Source organism: Chroicocephalus ridibundus, chromosome 6 (assembly GCF_963924245.1).
Source record: "Chroicocephalus ridibundus chromosome 6, bChrRid1.1, whole genome shotgun sequence".
Classification (NCBI taxonomy): Eukaryota; Metazoa; Chordata; class Aves; order Charadriiformes; family Laridae; genus Chroicocephalus; species Chroicocephalus ridibundus.
Window position 1 is genome coordinate 24,248,956 of NC_086289.1, and position 20,066 is coordinate 24,269,021.

The 20,066-nt window shown below is 37.5% G+C and overlaps 1 protein-coding gene across 2 annotated transcripts in view; it reads left to right on the forward strand.

Moving 5' to 3' along the window:
- ADK (adenosine kinase) overlaps positions 1-20,066 on the forward strand; it is a 298,680-nt gene that overhangs the window by 34,266 nt on the left and 244,348 nt on the right. For both annotated transcript variants that reach the window (XM_063337494.1, XM_063337495.1), the window contains exon 3: positions 5,328-5,381. In XM_063337494.1, coding sequence (XP_063193564.1) covers positions 5,328-5,381 — 54 coding nt within the window. The remainder of the gene's footprint in view (positions 1-5,327; positions 5,382-20,066) is intronic.

The window sequence follows — 20,066 nt, forward strand, 5'->3', positions numbered from 1 at the left end:
AGTTTGTATTATTGAAATAGTATTAATTTTTTTTTTTATACTGACTATTCACATTCATGGTTAATGTAGAAAAAATTCTGGTACCTCTAGTGTCTTGTTTCTTCACAAGTATTCTTGAAAATATTGATGAAAATATTACTCTGATACTTATACAGTTTTGTATACTCCTTTGTTTCTGGGTAGTCAGCATGATGGAGATTTTGTCTTGGCTCTTCTGGTCTGAGCAGCAGTGTATAAGTCTGTGCTGATTTTTAGTTTGATATCTGTGCAATTTTTAGCTATTGTTTCTATGTAAGTTTTTGCTTAGGTTGGTGGATTCAAATCAGAAATTTTGAAAGGTGAATTAACTTCGAAGTTATGAAGATCTATTGCCACTTTCTAAACCTGTTTGCTCATCAGCAGTTTTTATTTTGGGCCTTAGGACAGGTGTGTTTTACCGGCTTTTCAGGAAACTCTTGTTTGTAGAGCAGATCTGAACTTGATACTCATTTGGTGTTTTTTACCGGTACGTACTTAGCGTAGGCTGTGTTCTCTCTTTAATTTGGTTAAGGCTTTGTAAAATTGGATGCTGCCTGCAGGGAACCATACCTTATGGCTCTTTGTTACATTTAGAGCAGCAAAAAATGCTGACTACAGTCCAAGCACATTAATTTTCATACACTCTCATATTAGAAGCTGAGAAATAAAAAAGCATGAGTCATAGGATTACCGTTTCAGAAGGATCTTTAAAATGCATTGCACAAGTCAGAGTTGAACTTACAGATTCTAGTATGCTTAGAAAATGAAGACATTTAATAAAAATGTTACATTTCTGCAAAAACTGAAATTGAGATGATAAATTTGTAAGTGAATGCTGGGGAAGTCATATACATGCAAGAGAAGAATATGCCACCTTCTCTTTTTTTTTTTATAATCAAATAGAACATATCTGTCAGAGTTGTACCTCTAGCTGTTACACAGTAAAACTCTTCCAAGTGGCCTTGGCATTTTTTTTGACAGAGTATATTTAGCTGTATGTACAGCCAAATTTCCCTAACAGTGTTCTGGCTCTGTATAATGTCTGTCCTCAGAATGCCTGCAATAATATTTTAGTCTGGGTCTCTGCTAATTTATTCTCAGGCTTGTGGAAAGGGAAAATGTTTAAGGTTAATGTCGTTGTGAATTTATAATTAATGTTTTAGGGGGCTAAGTTTTATATTATGTATGTATCTGCATGTACATAAAATTTGGTTCTGGAAATGTATCAGTTAAGAAGGAAGAAAATATCATGAAGTTCAGATCTGAGTCTAGTAGTGTTATTGGTTACAGTAAACAAATGAGAAAAGATTGAGAGGTTCAGGAAAACTTTGTCTTGGGAAGTAGAAAACATCCTTGATAATTACAATTCAATTATTTCAGCATTTTTTCTCAATGAAGTATATCCCCAGTTTGTTAATGTTCTGAAGTTACAGAGTTAGGGACTAATGGGACGCATTCAAATCACCTTGCACGGTAGGCTTATTTGGTGATCCTACATCTCTGTGCCCCACTGTAGTCAAAGGACGGAGAAATGCTTTTCCAGAGTGTGAATTGGAGGTGGGGCTTTGTTTCTTAGATTGCTCATTTGTCCTGGTAAGTTAAATGCCTAAATAAGTTAAATAGGCCTTTTTGTAACCAGGTTGGAAAGAATACCATTTAAAAAATTATCTCAACACTGAAAAGAGTAATATAAAGCAGTGTGAAACTTTTCATTTAAACTGTGATTAGAGAATGGGTGATAGAATAATGATCCCTGTTAGCCATCTGCAGTCAGGTCACTTGAGCTTTGATCAGAATAGGGGATGTTGGAGTGACTATGATATGATGACATCTAGAGGTTAGACCAAGAACCTTGTGGCTTAAGAAATTCCATGAGGACCTAAGTTTGGAGAGAAAGGTGCTGTCTTCCAAAGGTGGAAGTTTTACCCAAGGTACAGTCAGCCTGTCTGAAGCCGTCCGCTGCGATGCTGCCAGGCTGGGGTGTGCAGATGCGGGCCGGCAACTGCAGTGCTTGGGTGGAAATGGGCAGCTGGGCAGCGTGAAACTGCTGCAGCTGGGGCACTTCATCTGTCCTCCTTCGTGGCTGTGTACAGCTGCTGTGTCAAAGGGGGTGGCTGGAACACTGGCTACTCTTCCAGTAGGCTAAATGTCTGTGAAGGACATATCAAAGTGTTTAAGTGTATCATTATTTAGATGTACTACAGTTTGTTTTGACATTTACCTTTGGTCTTGCTGTAGACTCTTGCATATTTTTATTCCTAGGTCCCTTTTTTGAAATAGGATCTCGAGCAGTGTTGAAGAGACTATCAGCATTTTGAAACTGTATCACATTTTGGCACTGGATAGTTGAAAAGAGTAATCATTGTTCAATGTGCTAGGATGTGTTGAACTTTGAATTTAACAGGGCAAAAAATAGAAAACAGTGAAGTTGTGGTCCCTTCAGTTCTGTTGCCCACTTCCGTAGCGTATTTGTTTCTCTTCTACTTACTAGTTTAACACCGGGTATGTAAATGTGTATGCTATATTGTTCTGGTTGCTTAGATGGTTTTAAATGTCCTAACTTTCTTTAAATTTTAATACTGCATAGCTTTAACTTCGATTTTTCATCTAGTATCCTTGGCTCCTAAAATGCTTTTTAGAGAAATTCTCTGAAATCTAACCTTCATCAGTTAGGAAGAGCCAACTGGTGCTTATCAATCTTGCCTACAAAACACATGTTGGGAAATATTATGTAAGTTCTTCACTGTGCTAGTTGCACATTTAAATTTATTAAATACTTCAGCAGCTGTGTATGAAATATAATATGCATCCTGTCTTAATGCATAAAGTACTAATAAAAGTTTGAACTCTACAAGCATGTCCCTTTGTGGGAAATTTTCTTTGACAAGTTGCTATCAAAACAATATCTTTAGGGGTCAAGAAAGAATATTTTAAATATTCTTTCTTGGTGAAAGAAGATGGTGGTGGTGAAAAAGATTAGGTAAGCTAAAGTTTTCACCAAAGGAACCATTCTGCAAACCTCAGGGGTAGCAACTGTGTCCCTCCCGCACCCCTCTGTGGTATGTCAGTAACGTACCCAAGCCCAAAATCACACATCTGTTAAACAGCACTCCCTTTATGTTATGTGCTTTCTGACTTAATAGTCTGAGTTAGTAGTGAAGGGTTTTATTTGTTTTTTTTTTTCTTCTAAGTAATGCTGGGGGTTAGATTGTAGTTTAAAAAAAAAAGGTGAAGGAACAAGGAATCTGGAAGCTTTAAAAGTATAGATATTATTTCTATTTTCTCAAAAGACAAACTGTGTTCAGTTCTAGCTGAAGAAATCTGATTTCTGTTCAGAGGAGAAAAGCAGGCAGCGTTATTTTTCGTGAAGAATGGTTGTGACTTTATATGTGTATATATATATTATTTTTTTAATGGGCAAAATTATCTCCATTTACAAAATGGATTGCATATTAGCCAAGGGTATATCTGTCTATGACAGGCAAATCCTTTTAACAAAGGACCTGATTTCATTTTAAGTAAGATTGTAAGTTGCATAAGAAGAGTTAGTGTCCTTTGACTTCTGAAAGATGTTCCTTTTAGAATTTCCTGGTAGCTCTTTGCTTTTTCTCCACTATATATTTGCCATCAATACAATAAAATGCTTATTAAGACATGACAAATGGAGATATCAGGGAGGTTTAGCAGCATTATGAAGAGACTGGTATTGGGCTAGACCCTGTTTCATTAAGGAAGAAGAGCCTGATGCCGTTTACTACAGAAAACATTGATTTGGAAGCAAATGTAAGATCACAACAGTTAAAATTTGTGGCTTAAAGACTGATAGGATGGTGAACTAAAAACAAGACTCGTCAATTAAACCAAGTGACCTAGATCTGTTATTGAACAGTGTGTTACACTATAGTCTGCTTGCTGTAGGAGTCAAATGCAAACCCTGCATTTAGAAGGAGAATGTGTATGGACCTCACTGTATCCTGATTAAAAGTAACTCCATGAAGCATTTAGCAGCAAGTGGATAAATGGATGCAAGTCAGCATGATGCTATGGCAAATAACCTAAGGCAGTCTCTGCATATGTAAACACAAAAAATGGGTCAGTCAGTTGGTGTCTTGTATGTTTGAATGCGGCACGAGTGAGCTTCAGAATGTGTCTGGGGTTGATGCTTGCATTCTAAATGGATGCTGGAAAAACAAGTTTCAGAGAATATCATCAGAAAAAGCTGTAAGGAAGAGAGAACACGCATTTTATCTGTTTATTTGAAATAAAAAAAAAAAAATTGCAAGATAGCTTGATCATAGTTGGTTGGTGACCAGAATCTTTCCTCAGGAGGAGTAATTTATGGTTCTGCAGTTGACTGGAGCGAGGAACAAAAGCAGAGGGCAAAGGGACAGTGGGAACCCTCAACCTTCTGCAGTGTGAGCAGTTAGCTGTTTGCAGAATTATCAAATGGACACTTGATGTTTAGCTGCTTACTGTATGTAAGACAGTATGACTGTCTTACAAACCAATCAAAAAACCCCCAAACCCCAAAAAAACAAACCCCACAGAAAACCATACCAGTTAGATTTGTGGAGTATTTTGGGATGGCAAAAGATTTTGCTCTGCCGCAGAACAAAAGTGAGGTCGCTTCTTAAAGGTTTCCCATAGTGAGTGACAGTACAGCCTGCAGCATGACTAGTAGTAGCCTCTGCTGGGGAAGACTGGGTTCCTTTTTCCTCTCTAATTCAGACAGTGTAGGCAACCTATTCTAATAAATTGCCTGTTAGTTTAAGCTAGCAAAGGACACTGCTTTCTCTCAAGCTCTCATTTTCATCAGAGGTTGCCTGTATGGAACGCAGAAATTTTCCCAAATAGCCTGTTGCTAAAGTATAACTTTTCTATAGAATGTTTTTTGGTATTGATTATAATAGCTTTACTTGTTACAGGGGGAAACGCTACAGCCAGTTTCAGTGTTCATATTATATTCCTCACTGTCATGTTTTGTCATATCCAAATTATAAGATCAATGTACAGTTTATGGTATGAAGTGCAATGCTTTTGGATATATAGCAAGCCAGACTATCTGATATTATTTGAAGCTGTGATACAAAGCAAAGGTTTTGTGTGATGTTAAGTTTACTTTGATGAACATGTAATAAATTTTTTAGACAACTTTGCTGCTGTCATTGCAATACCTGAGGTACCTGAATCAACAAGTATTACATAGTTTAATAATTTGCCAGTTTGAAACTAAAAAAGTACATTTTATGGCTATATTCTCAAAGAAGTAACTACTTTTTGTTTTGTGTTTTTTTTTTTTTTTTTTCAAGGTATGGGCTGAAGCCAAACGACCAAATTTTGGCAGAGGAGAAGCACAAAGAACTGTAAGCTCTTTTATGGTGATATACATGCATTTATATGTATTTACTTTTCTATGTATATATGTATCGTATTATTAAAGACCTGAAGCAAAATTTTTGTGTTTTCATAAATAGTTTCTGCTCCTCAGTATTTTCTACTGTAAACTACACAACCTCTCTGAAAACTAATTGTTTCAAAAAAAGATTTTTTTCATTATTTTTATTAATTCCTTAACCGCGGTTGGTATACATGCAATTTAAATGTCTCTGTACTTACCCTAATTGATGTTTGGTGAGACAGTGGTTACACTAACAGCTACTGCCTGCCAGCAGTATGTTTGTGTATAAGCTAAATGTTTGTATCTTGCATAAACAAAACGGAAGATTTGTTTGTGGGTTTTTTCAGGTTCAGTGTTGACTCATTATTTTAATTTGCCTACTGGTGTGATATCATGGTCATTCCCACCTTCACAAATTCCCATCAACACAGTTGTGCTGTGGTGTGGAACGTAGTGAAGAGCCACCAGAGCCCTGTCAGTTACATTGAAATTTTGCTTGTTTTGGCTAATCTGATTTTGTAGCCTGAAAACTCTTGTCCCTGGGGGAGAAATGTGATCCATCATTGAATGGATCATTCTCTTGTCTTGCAGGAGTAGTAGCCATAGGAAGCTTAATCAAACATTGCAATAACAGTATATTCAGTTATTTTGCTCCTTCATTAAAGACATGCCCAAACCAAAGAAGCACGAAGTTAAAATTTATTCTGATTTTAGATAGCGTTTTATTTTCATGCAAAAGAATCTTTATTTTTCGCACACTATGTGCTAAAATACAAAAGCTCTACAATTGAGTTAAAAGCAAATACTAGGTACTGTGCATAAACATGTATATATATTTGGAAAATGCAAAGTAAAAAGACTGGTAGGTATTGTTTGCATATTATCTATATATAGGGGAGGGGGATTCTGAGTTTGTATGCCTGGTTTTGAAACCTTTTTTCTTTTTTTTTTTTTTTTCTTCAATTATGGTAGCTTTTAAAACAGGTACAGAAGTTCTCCAAGTTACTGACTTCTGAACTGTATACATGTTTTGAAAGTGGAGGGAACTTAGCAGAGCTTGGTGTGCTTTATGTGATGATTGGTTAACTCAATGAATAGTTACTGTATTAAATGGGAGAAGAGTACTCACTAAATAAAAATGGCACAAATGGAACATTCCTGCTCACTTGTATGTGTAAGCATACAGGTTACATAAAGGCAATACTATAATTATTTTTATTTCAGAATTGAGCTTAAAAATTCTCTTGTTCTTAAAGCATTATGTGAAGTAATTGTGTCTCTCATTACTGCTGGTTTTAATTCCTGCACATTAATAGCACTTGCTGAAGAGCTATATTCGGTGCCAGACCTGCAGTTTTCTTCTTGCATCATTCACTCCCTGTTCTCCATGAGCTGCCTGAAAAACGTTCTATGTGAATGTCATCTTTACCATCCCTCAAATCTGTATTATGTAACTGCTTTTTTTCAAGATAGATAGTTGGTACAAAAGACTTTAGAAAATGCTTCGCTTGTCATCCCTTACATAATTTTATTTACTGTCTTCTCCATGATGACTAGTGGAATATTTACATAAAAGTCATCGTTCCAAATAAGATACAGATTTTTAGGATTACTTTCACATTTCTTTCTTTCAGGATAGAGATAACGGTGAATTTGGTCCCTTTTGTGTGCATCTTCATGCTTAGATATAAGAAAAACGCCATTCTGTCTTTTTGATTTTAAACTTTCAGCTCTTGCATGTAGTTGTCTGTTTTCATTATTGCACTAGCATTGTTTTGCATCATTTCATTGTACCTCCAAAAGCTTTAAGTAGTTTATCCATGTGTAAGATGAGGCAGCTGTTTCAAATGAATTAATACTTATAGCTGTCAGATTTTTCCCATGTTAAACATTTGTATGTTTCTCATTAAGATTGTAGATTTCAAACAGTAAAAATGTATTCTGGTAATGAAGATTTAATACCTTTGGAAAAAGAATTATTTGCTAAAAGCCTTAGTGATTGAATTACTAGCCAAATGAAATTTCCGTGTTGTTTCAGAGGATGGAGAGAGACATTTAGCTTAGATTTGTATGTCATGGTAATGTACCTGTGACATTAAAACTGCTTGAGCTTCAGGCAAAAGAGGCAACAGCAGTTGCCTTTGATCAGTAGATAAGGCTGGTTTTATGTAGAGTGCTCTCTCTAACGACAGAGCAGTTGTGGATAGCATAATTATGATTAACCCATTAAATGTGTTAGACCATTTAAAAAGGTATAACTAACTAGAAGTATTAAAAGTATTAGCATGTTGAGGGGTTAAACTCAAGTTAAATGACATACAGGTCTGTATTTTGGACAGTACAAGTTGTACTGTGTACACAAGCTTTATTTGCACAATAGATACTGATTAAACTGAACCTTTTCATGTGAGGTATTTCATTTGAAGTACTTCAAACATACTAAAATCCTGATTGAGCTTTTTATTTTAAGTATGTTGCATATTACTTAATTGCATATTGGTTACTGATATGTTCACAGCATAGTCACTTCTTAAATGGAGGGTTGCACTCCTTTAATTAAATAAAGAAAATTCAGTAAAACAGAACTTCTACATGAATCAGCTGCAACAGAAACCTTTCTTCGGTTTTTCATTGTTATCACTACAGTAGCTCCTGAGATGATTTATATGCTGTTGGCTGTAATGAAAGAGTTTGAACATGCTTTTGCGATTGACCTTGGCATCTTGAATGTCGCTGGATACTTGAGCAGGGAAAAACTCTCATAGGTCAGAGTCACGTTGTTTCAGGACAGACCTTTGGAACTTTTCTAATATGCTGCGTGCTCTTCTTTTCGGACCACGTTAACTGTACGGTATAGAACAGATTGAACAGTGTTGAGCCTCAGAGCACTTTCAGTCCTTCAAGCTAAATTCTCTGACCTAACTTACAGTTTAGTTGTTAAATACTGAACTATTGTTTTCTGATACTTAGGTAGGCTTTAGTATAAAAGAAATGCCAATTCTAGGGAACGGTGCAAGACAATACTAGGGTAGCTGTCACTGATTTGATTATAAACTTATTCTTAGGTTCAGTGCCCTTACAACCAAGGTGTTCTCCTGAATGTGTCCTAATGTTTTTAAGTCAAATACAAAGAAAGTTAGACTCTTCATATTCCTGTTCAGTGCAAAAATCCCTTCACTTAAAATATTTTATCTTCTAGTCTTGGAATGTCAGCAGCTTTTATATTGACTTACCTAGTAAGGAAGACTTTTTTTTTTGGCATTCTTCATCTAATAGTACCACAATGATTTTTCTGACTGTCAGATGTCCTGCAATTTCTTAGAAATAGCTTCTATGTAGCTATTGTTCATAAAAATGTAAATTTTGTTCAGTAATGAATGCCTTATCTCCAAAAGTAATTGGGCCAGCTACACCCTGACTTGGCTTGATCCTGTTGTCCTTGAATCTTAGTTATCTAGAGAGAGAAGTACAGCCACTAGGACAGACTGGAGTTGGTTTACAGGCATGGCATCATACTTAACTTCTATTTTAAGAGCTAAGGTATGAAAGATCACTTTTTTTTCCTGCTTCCAGTTCACTTGGACTGTAGCAACCTTTTAAAATTGTATCTTTTCATTAGGGTATACTTTTTTATCTTAAAGGAATTTGTTAGCACTAAAGTTGTGAGTTAGTGCATATATACATTATTTTCAGAATTCGGATGGAAATGTCTGTTCTCCCTGCCCCAATCAATTTCTGAATGCACACAAGGTAGAGGTCACTGTCCTGCAGCTCAGCCAGGGAGTGGAATGTGTGGAGGTTCCTTAGCCTGCTTCCATGTAAAATTAGCAGATTAGTTCAAACCATCTGAAATGATGATCAAGCCAAGCATGCCAGTGTTATAGCAAATCAGATGAGCAATCATACTTGGTTTTGCTGGTGAGTTTGTTATTCTGCAGCAAGAATAACAAATATGGGGGAACAGTAGTATCTTCAGTTTGCACAGGTGCTTTACAGGGTAAGCATGCATTTGTGCCTGAAGGGATATCCTGGAGATGTTTCTCACCACCTCCAACCCAACTAATCACCCATAATTTTGAGGAGAGGAAAAAAAATTCCATCCTGCAAGACTGCTGGGGAAACTTGGATGTAATAAGGTTGGTGAGGCCTTAATGTTGCGTATGTTTTTCCCCTTCTGAGAACAATAAATAAATAAATAGGAACTCAGAGAAAAATGGAAGTATTTCTCATGACCATTTGTATAGCCCTTTTACAAGAGTTGCTCCCATTTTTAGTTCTCAGAATTGGACTAAATGACTTTAACTGAAGGTCATATTAACCAAGTATAGACTTGTGTGTGTGCGTGTGCCCGTGTGTGTGGTTGTCTGTGCTGATTTTTTTTCCTATGGTTCCACATCAAAAGTTTTTGAGAAGAATAAATTTAAGCTAGCTGCAGCAAGTGATGCGATATGATCTAAGTTGTGTTGATATTAAAGTAGAAACTTTAAGTAGATATTAAAGTGGATGATTTGTTTACCCACTGCCCAATACAGAGTCCATTTTCACTGTGTGGAGTAGTGTTAGGAGAGGTGTTGGTGTTTTTTAGTAATAGTCTCTTTTACTAAAATATGGGCTGCAGCAAAGTCTTGGTAGCTTGACTAGCTTGTATGAATAGGCACCTAAAATATATTAATTGTGAGTCTTAAAAGCATTGTTCAGAGCTTAGTGGTACCACCAAGTCTGTAAGCAATGCCTGAGGACACTTGTTTTAATACAGCTTTGACTGCTGGTTGTACAATTTTATAAACTGTTTTGTTTAAGCAGTTTCGGCTGTAACAAAACAATTCTTTTTTTTTTTTTTTTGGAAGTTAGTTGAAGGAGAAAGTAGGAAATGTGGCACCCATTTTGTGCCCCAGAGCTACCTCTGCTTTCATAATACGTCTTTTTGCAGAGATAAAGGCCGTGAATTGATAAAGAGGAAGAAGATAAATACAAGCTTCCTTTCTCTTCCGTCAGCTGTTTGATATGTTGCAGTCAGAATGTAGGGCAGATGTGTTGCTCTGCAAGTTTGCTGAGAAGAATTTATTTGGGTATTTCATTCTTAGCTGCATACTTGCTATATGAATACTTTTTCGTAGTGAAAGTGAACCAAGGACAGAGGGACTCTTAAGCTTGAGAACAGCTATTTGGGTGACTGATGCAGTTTTGAATTATCTGTAACATCATGGGGTTTTGTGGTTTCTAGTTTTGCTTAGCCAAGATGTAAGTAAGTGAGTGTGTGTATATATGTATATAAGGAAGTATTGGGAGGATGAATCTTGGAGACATAGTAGGTCTGTTTGGGGTTTTACAGATGGCCTGCATGCTGCTTGTGAAAGAGTAGAGAAATTTACAGTAAGAGTTTAGAAGTAGTCCGGGTATGTTAGAAAGCTAGAGGATGCGAAAGGGATTCGAACCTCTTTGTGGGAATGTTGTAGTGGAGTTTCCTTGTATTTGGAGGGGTTACCATGTGTAAATCACTATCACAACACTTAAGTGCAAAAGCTGAGGGACCCAAACCCATTTACTAGGCAGCCATGCCTCACTGGTGGCTCAACATGCAGTGAGAGAGGCATGAATGCTGAGGACGTAAAGGGGTGCAACTGCCTGTCTAATGCTGTTGGAAACAACCAAGCTACAGTATTTTATGCCACTAGAGGGTGTAGCTTATCTTCAATAACACTTTCAAAAAATCCTTTCTGTATCACTTTTAGGATTCAGTGTCCTATTGGTGTGTTTTCTCTCTAAAATACCTTTGCTTTTTATCCACTCTGTTCCCCCCAGAACCTATAAAAGAGGGTAGAAAATTGTTTCTGGGGGAAGAGACATTGAAATACCAGAAATACTAAGCGTTAAATCTTTTGTTGTCCTACTCAACATATGCTGACAGCATAGGTGATTGGTATGGCTGGGGCGATGCATGAACCTGTCGCAGATGTCTGTCAAAGCTGTTGAGTTACTTTAAGGAATATACCTCCCTTGTAATTACATTTGAGTGGATTAATATATAATATGAAACGTGACTTGTCCATGAAGCAGTGTGGAAAACTGTTATGGCAATAGAAAGGTGCCCAGCTTTTATGAAAAAGCTTACCAACTCTCAACCTTACAGAATTTTATTTTAGACTTCCTCCTCATTTTTTTTAGATCAAGCTATCATACTGGCCTGTTTCCTGGTGTGGAGATTTGCATGAAAACTTCAATAAAAATGTTTACTGTGTAACTGATACTCGTTTTTACAAAATCTAATATTTTTACAATTGCTACAAATTGAAACTTCTAAACTACTGTTTTTAATGAATAAATAGTAATCTAGAATGATCAGTCTCTTAACTTGTCACCTTCTCCCAGATGAAATATAAATTCTGTTGTGTATTGACACTGTTCTGTGACATGTAATCAAGCACTTCAAGTACACCCCATTTCCTCAGGGGTCTGTAATGGGACCAATACTGTTCAATGTCTTCATCAATGACATGGACAGTGAGATTGAGTGCGCCCTCAGGAAGTTTGTGGACAACACCAAGTCAAGTTGATGTGCCTGAGGGAGGGGATGCCATCCAGAGGGGCCTAGACAGGCTCGAGAAGTGGGCCTGTGGGAATCTCAGGAGGTTCAACAAGACCAAATGTGGCGTCCTGAACATGGGCAGGGGCAACCCCCAGTGTCAATACAGGCTGGGGGATGAAGGGGTTGAAGCAGCCCTGCTGAGAAAGACTTGGGGGTACTGGTGGATGAAAAGCTGGACATGACCGAGCAATGTGCACTTGCAGTCCAGAAAGCCAGCTGTATACTGGGCTGCATCAAAAGAAGGGTGGCCAACAGGTTGAGGGAGGTGATTCCAACCCTCTACTCTGCTCTGGTGAGACCCCACCTGGAGTACTGTGTCCAGCTCTGGGACACCCAGCATAAGGAGGATATGGACCTGTTGGAGCGAGTCTAGACGTGGGCTACAAAGATGATCAGAGGGCTGGAGCACCTCTCCATAGGCTGGAGCACTACCACCACAACAGGCTGAGAGAGTTGGGGTTGTTCATCCTAGAGAAGAGAAGGCTCTGGGGAGACCTTATTGTGGCCTTTCAGTACTTAAAGGGAGCCTATAGGAAAGACGGGGACAAACTTTTTAGCAGGGCCTGTTGCAATAGGAGAGGGGTAATGGCTTTAAACTAAAAGAGGGTAGATTTAGACTAGATAGAAGGAAGAAATTTTTTACAATGAGGGTGGTGAAACATTGGTGTGTTGCCCAGAGAGGGCGTAGATGCTCCATCCCTGGAAACATTCAAGGTCAGGTTGGATGGGTCTCTGAGCAACCTGATCTAGTTGAAGATGTTCCTGCTTATTGCAGGGGAAGTTGGACTAGAAGACCTTTAAAGGTCCCTTCCAACCCAGACTATTCTGTGATTCTAAACTTTTCCTAAATGCTTGGGAATTCTGTGGAGTGAGAATCTCGATGATGTGCTGTCGGTATTTGCAAAACATGTAAATGTAATGAAAGAGGTGGATAGTTGGGAAGAGCTCTGCGTTGATCTGGAATTCATGTTGTTAATCCTGTTCTTTAGGTTGTTGGCTCCCTCTGTAGAAATTACTTTAAATTGCAGTTTGATTTCTCTAGAATTATTTTATCACTTCTGTGGTATATATAAAGGCTTGACTCACATATATAAAAAGAATGATTTATGGCTTGCTACAGAATTTCTATTACAGATTCCTCCCTCTGTTTCTCCCTTTAGTTCTCTGCCAGCCCACCCCCCACCCAGTTCTTTTGAATGCAGCACCAATGCAAATTAGAGTTACACAAATCATCTCATGAAATTCTTGATAACAGAGAATTCTGCATAAAATTTCCAAAAATTAAGAACTAAATTATAGAAGAAATGCTTCTTCTTTCTTTGATGGAGACAGTCTTTACATCTGCTTAAATTAAAAATGAAAAATTGAAAGTGTAAATTACGTTGTATAATTTCATTTTGCATCCTGCTATTGATAATATGAAGTAAGTAGTCTGCAGGTTACTTACACAGGGTAATAAACACTGGATCAATATTTTTAAATTTTGCTCATTTATCAATACAGTATTGTAATTAAGCATTCTGCCTCTGTTATTTTTTGTGTATAGTATATTAAAGCAAAACATTGCTGTGTAGCTTTATAGGCTCTGTTAGAGTATTCTTTATTGTTAAGCAGCTCTTGGAAATGAATGTTGATTCGTTCTTATATGATACAGTGTTTATTTGATATAAAATAGAAGAAAACTTCTGATAATAGCTATAGGTGGCAGATCTGGGGTTCCTCTGGGGAACTTGGTTTTTATAGTCTGAGCTGCTTATCCGAGACCGTTGTGTGATGCAGCACTTCCATGGTAGTGGGAAGAAGGAGAGCTGGACACAAAAGAGAAGGAAGGATATGAAAGCCAATGGAGAATCCAAAATATTTTGTGTGAGACACATTAGAACCTAAAAATGAAAGGTCTGAAAACAGCTTCTAAAGGATTGAAACTCAATTTGCTTAAATCAATTTATGGAAGTTCCTAGTGTCAGATTTATTGTTCTTTTATAGCCTTGCTCTTATGTGATTTAATCTCGTATATTAATTTTTCTTTTCGTACCTTCAAGAGATGTTTTCCAAGTACCTGTGTCATCTACTTTGATTATCACTCTCATATTATAAGTGGTACAGCAGGTATATCAAAAGGTCCTGCAACGGAAAGATGTTTTGGAATATTCCAAACTGTAATTCCAGCTCAAATTTGACAGCTTTCAGGAGCTCTCTCAGTACAGGTTATTGAGTTAAATTGATCTGTCATAACCATTTCTTCTACTCTGGAAATTTATGCAGGAATAGATGGATTGGCATCAACCTACCTGGCTCTTCAACGTAGTGAGCTAATGAGATGAGTTAGCACTCTATTGCTCTTTCTGATAGTAATTACCATTACTTAGTATGTACTCTACATACTTTGTTTAAAGCAAGGAAGTGCATTTTGCTTTTGCTGTCTATTCCTGAAATCACCCTAAAGTGCAAACTGAGCAGGTAGCCCACAGCACCGAATTGAATGCCCGGATTTGGAAGGTTCAAGCATTCAGAACTGCTGTATAGGGTTTCAGGTTGCTACTCACTGAGTGTTCATAGCAAAGGCTTCACCAACAGCATGAAATAGTTGCACCCTCTTGTTCCCCTGGGGTTCATGTTTCAGTCTGTGCAAGTTTGCAGTCAGTGAGGCATGATTGTCCAAAAGGAGACTTTTCCCTCACCACTTCTGACACTTTTCTTATTTTACAACAAATTAAAAAATGGTGTGAAGAATGGCGTTAACTGTATTTTGTGTCGAGTCCAGGTATGCACAAAGTACGGTGCTAATACAGTAGTGACATGACTGTGTGCAACCACTGACGAATTCGAAGACTGAGTTTTGAAGAGGCAGACTGATTTTTCCATAGTGCTGCATATTTCTGCTATTTTATTTCTTTCGGAGAGAGAATGGGGTGCCTACTTATTATAAGATGCAATCCTAAGATGCAGAACATCCAAAATTTTTTAGGATTGCTATTTCTTAGCTAAGGTAGCTGTCTGCATCTTCGTTGCACTGAAATGGACAATTTAGAATTGGCAAAATCTGTCTTTAGAGTATTAGCTTTTATGTATTATGCCATGTAGCACTGAACTTGAGATTTTCTAAAATTTAGAAATGAGTATTTGGTTATTTTACTCACTTGGAAGGTATGCCGTCTGTCTTAGTGTCTCTTAGAGAATGTAAATAAGGATATTGCTGTGGCATGGGTTTAAGCTGTCAGAGATAGTTGCTCTGTTAGTTACAGAGTTAGTTACGCAACTCTTGTAGTCTATCTTGCAGCTTGAAGTGATCTGAGAGATAGAAAATGTTTAACTTAACATGGTTATGCTATTCTTTTATTGTAGTTCTTACGTGTTGTATTTTGCTCATAGTCCTTTGGAGACAGCAAGAGATGCAGGAAAAAATTTAATACCTGCATGGCCATTTCATTAAATTACATTAATTTCTTTAATTTCATAAATGTTGTGCGTGTGAAGGAAAATCTCCAGAAAAATCTTCTCTTGGCAGATCCTTTTTTTAGTTCTGTTTTTGTTCAGATTTTAATGAAATATGCATCAAAGCTGTTGAAATTGTGGCAATCTTGAAAGCTTTAGAAAAGGGACATGCAATCAGTACTTGTTTTGCCACAAGGTGGTGCTTTATGTAGTAGCTAGCTTTACGGCAATCAATTGAAGACTACAGTAAAAGATGTAAAATACATCATGTGTGCGCACAGTTTGAGCTTGAGATAAGATGCACCGGAGCACAGCAAGCAGATAGTGGGGTGTTTTTTGTAATGCAACCACAAATGTATTTGCTATTCAGATTACTATGTTAAAAGGTTATGTTATAATAGACAAAGCTGTGAACCCCAAAATGACAGTTTAATTATTTCTTCTCTAAATTCAGTTTTGTTTTGCGTTTGTGGGGGTTTTTTGGTTGTTTTGTTACTGGTGTTGTAGTGATGTGCTTTAAAGTCATTTGCATGTGTTGCTGGTACAATTATCTAAAGGCTGGACAATGCAAAAGAAAGTAAAAGTATTCATAATTTAGTTTATACTCAATTTTTTGGATAGTTGTAAGAGAAGACAGGGAATTTAAGCTTTCAGTAGTTTTGCATTTCAATGAAAAAATCTACTGTAACAGAAGATATGCTATAACTGAATTTTAAAATGAAGCTGTCATTTGATTTTTTGAATAGCTTCAAGCTTTTGTGAACTCTTAGAATTTTAAAAATAGAATTTATTGTTTGATGCACCGGTGTATGTGGTTCTGTTTAAATGTATAAAATATGTAATTTATTGTTTCCTCATAATTCCATAAGAGACATAATCGGGATATAATACCATTGTTTTTCCTAAATAATCAGGTAACGAGATGTATTGTTGTATAATCCTGCTGGTTTTGGACACTTGCGTGCTTTTCGGTGAATAACATGGTATATATTTTTCCTCTGCTGGGACTTCAATTTTCTCATTTAAAATATTTTTCAGTGAAACTATTTAGAAATGAATTGCCAGAGAAATTCAACTGATGTCCTGCTTGTTATGCTATTGTAAAAAAGGCACGATTACATCAGATATTCCATTTCCAAAGCTGCTAACGCAACAATCACTCTCTTCATTAATTTAGCTTTAAAAGTATCTTTGTTCACAGATGTGAGCACCCCAAATAAAAAATAATAAGCTGTATATTTTATCAGAAACTGAAAGAATAGATAAGTCTCTGTTGTCCATTCAGTCTTTACTGGGTTAAGCTTAACCCCAAGAGTACCAATTAGTGCTTAGTATAGTGGATTCTGCTCTTTTAAAGGAGGTGATCATCTATCAGAGCAGATTAAATGGCTTGTGTGAAAATAATTTAGTAGCTGTCCATTAATTGCCTTTCCTTTCATAGAACTTTAGAAAGAGACCTCAAGAGATCGTTTAGTTTCATTCCCCTAATCCAGCTAGAGATACATCTTTGTCATTCCTGGCAGATATTTGCCTAGCCTCTTCTAAAGATCTTTGGAAATAATAAGATGTCATGTGGAGGCAGTGCAATCTTACTGCATAATCTGTATTGGAGTGCTGCTTCGTTCCCACTGAAAAGTTCTCCCTCCCCACACTAAACCGAAGCTTTAATCTGCTCTGAATACAGTTCAGTTCTGCTAGCTGTCCTGTTCTCCACTGATACAGAAGACAGATTATTCCCTTCCTATTGTTTTTATTTTTGTGTTCTCAAGTCTGTCCTTTTTTTCTCATCTGTAGGCTGGAGAATGCAGGATACTTCTCTTCCTGCAGCTCACATCATCTCAACTTCTTCCCAGTTTCACTGCTTTCCTCTGGCTTCCCTCCAATTGTTTTAGGTACTTCATGAAGTGTGTTGCCAAAAATGGGGTGCAGTCTTCCAGCTGTGGCCTTGTCATATATAGTGTGGAATTCCGAAGGCATCAAATTAAAACACATTTAACAAACTCAAAGCTGATAGAGTGCAGTATTCTGACTAGTGGTATTGGAGTCATAAATATTTATCTTAAATTTTAATTTTCCTGTCACTTTGGAGATGCTGTTTGGTATGCTTTAGAACTAAAAATTAGTTGGTTATTAACATTCAGATTAATTAAGAAACAAGACTAATAAAAAGGCTTACATGTACAGCATCTATTACTTCATATGTTTAGGATTTAATTTTTTAAGTTGAAGAGTAACTGTACTACTAATTAACCTCTATTCAAACATGGTTGACTTCTCCCTCCCCTTCCCCCCCCCACACCCCTCACCCCTCCCCTTCCCCAAATGAATGAATTCAGGAAAAGAGAGTCGGATACTTTAAATAATTCAGATAACTGACTCTCAGAAGTCCTCTGGATACATTACATAAAACAACAACAAAATAATGTTGCATGTTTAATTCCCGAAAGTGTTTCTTTGTGACTTAAATTTCTAATGTGGCTTCAGAGAGTTGAAAAGTGTTGTTTTGGAATGGCTGCTAGTTTGTGGTGGTGTTGGGAGTGGATCATTCTTGTTTGCCTCATGGTAAACAGGAGACCATAAATTTTCATAACTGGAGTGAGCCGTGATGCCATAATTTTCAAATTGGAGTGAGCAAAGGTGCATGTAACTTATTTATGAAGAACAGTTCTTTGTAATTCTGAAGCAGGTTTTATGGATGAGCCTTCCTGTTAGGAGAAATCATGGTACAAAATTTGGCAGTTCTGTTTCATTACAGTTTGCATGAAATCTGCTGTAAGAGCACGAAGTGGCAGAGGGCTTGCAGGATGAAACACAGAACTGATACCTGTAAGTCAATTAAACAGCAGAGATAGAACAGCAAAGAGGGAGTTGGATGGATTACAGAATGCATAGGAATGGTATGGGAAAAAATGGCTATGGTTCTAAACTTGGGAGCCAGAATAGTGCAGGATTGGCAGGACGAGGCCATATGCAATGAGAATGTGGATATATATTTGCTACGGTAAGGTTCTGCGCACCTGTGCACCCCTGCAGGCAGAGTAGCTTGTTGTCTGAGGGAAAATATTGATACTTAAGCCATTTTAGTAGTGTGATGGAAGAGATCACTTAAAGTTGACTGTTTGAGTAAATGAGGACATCTAGAAGCTCCTGCTTAACTGTGTAAGTATATATGTCTAGTATGGCTATGGGGTTTTATGTTTGCAGAGAGATAAGTATGTGTTTTAGTATAAAGCTGACTTTCTTACTGATCATGAATAGCCTTGAAGACTTGCCAGGAAATATCTCATCTTCTGATCTACATACTTATATAGCTCAGAAATCATTGTATATGGGTGACTCAGACATTTAAATCGATTTGTTCTTACAGCTTTCTGTTAGATAAGACTGTAATTTTATGGATTTGTGGCCAAAGCAAACAGGGAACGTAGCTGGCTCCAAATTGCATGGGAAACTGGATGCAAATTCAGAAGCTGTGTGCCTTAACCACCGAGCCATCTGCTGCTTCTGAAGGGGGTCTGCTGCCCGAATACCGTACCGCCTGTACCATCAGCTGACCTTGCTTTACAAGGAGTGGGAACAGCAACTGACACACACTGCAGCTTCTGTCCCCAAACCAGTGATCACAGATGGAGCGCAGCTGCTGCAAGGGATTCAGTGGTACCTTCTGGTCACATGAGTCAGCTGGTGCAGTTGCAGCTGCAGATGCCAGTGTCTCTGCTGAGCAGCTGAAACCCATATGCATTATTCAGGCTGGTGCAGGAGCCTGTGGGAGGTGATGGAGATAAACTCCCTGTGCCAGTTAAGCATCTTAAGCACCCTGCTCCCCGTACAAGTGGCCTGGCCTTGTCTCTTTAACTGATGTAGCTGGCTCTGATTGTGAGGCGAGTGACAGTAGAGCTGCAGATGGTGAGAATATAAGGGCATTAATTCATTTCAGTTATTAATTTCTAATATCTGCATAAACAAAACCGAATATACACACATTCTCCTATCCTGCTTGTCCTAGATTTAGGTCAGGAGGATGTTTGCAGGTCTTGTTTTGGTCTATCAAAGATAGGAAGATAGAATCACAGCCTTCCACTGTATTGGAAAAGTTATTCTGTGACACTCAATGTTAGTACAAAAGTGTGTTGAGTGCTTTAAGTTAGAAGTGAATAGTTAATCAAGATATGCAACTACAGTAGTTAATGCTGTGCTTTTAAACTGAAGTGACAAGTTATCTTACAGATTTGGTGAAAGCTGAGATGGGCTACTCTAATGCTTCTGAACTCAACTTCTAAAACAAGTGATCTCTTCAGCTAACATTTCTAGCATTCAGCAACAGTGAAACATGTCTGTATTCAACAGTGAATAAGCCTACCATTCCCTTCTGTTGGCGCAGTCTGCACAAATTTCTGAATTCTGAAAAAATTTCTGGGGGGAAAAAAAATCTGGGAAAAGAAAAGGGATGTGTGTGTGTGCGCGCGCTTGGGTTATAATCCCCAGCAGCAGCTATGGGAATGTTTTCAAACAGCAACTTTTTAAAAATGTCCCAGTGTGTGAACATCACACTTCACAACGAAGAGAAAATCCTGCCATCATAATTGTCCAAATACATGTGTTGGTGGTTGATATAATTTATGGGAGCCT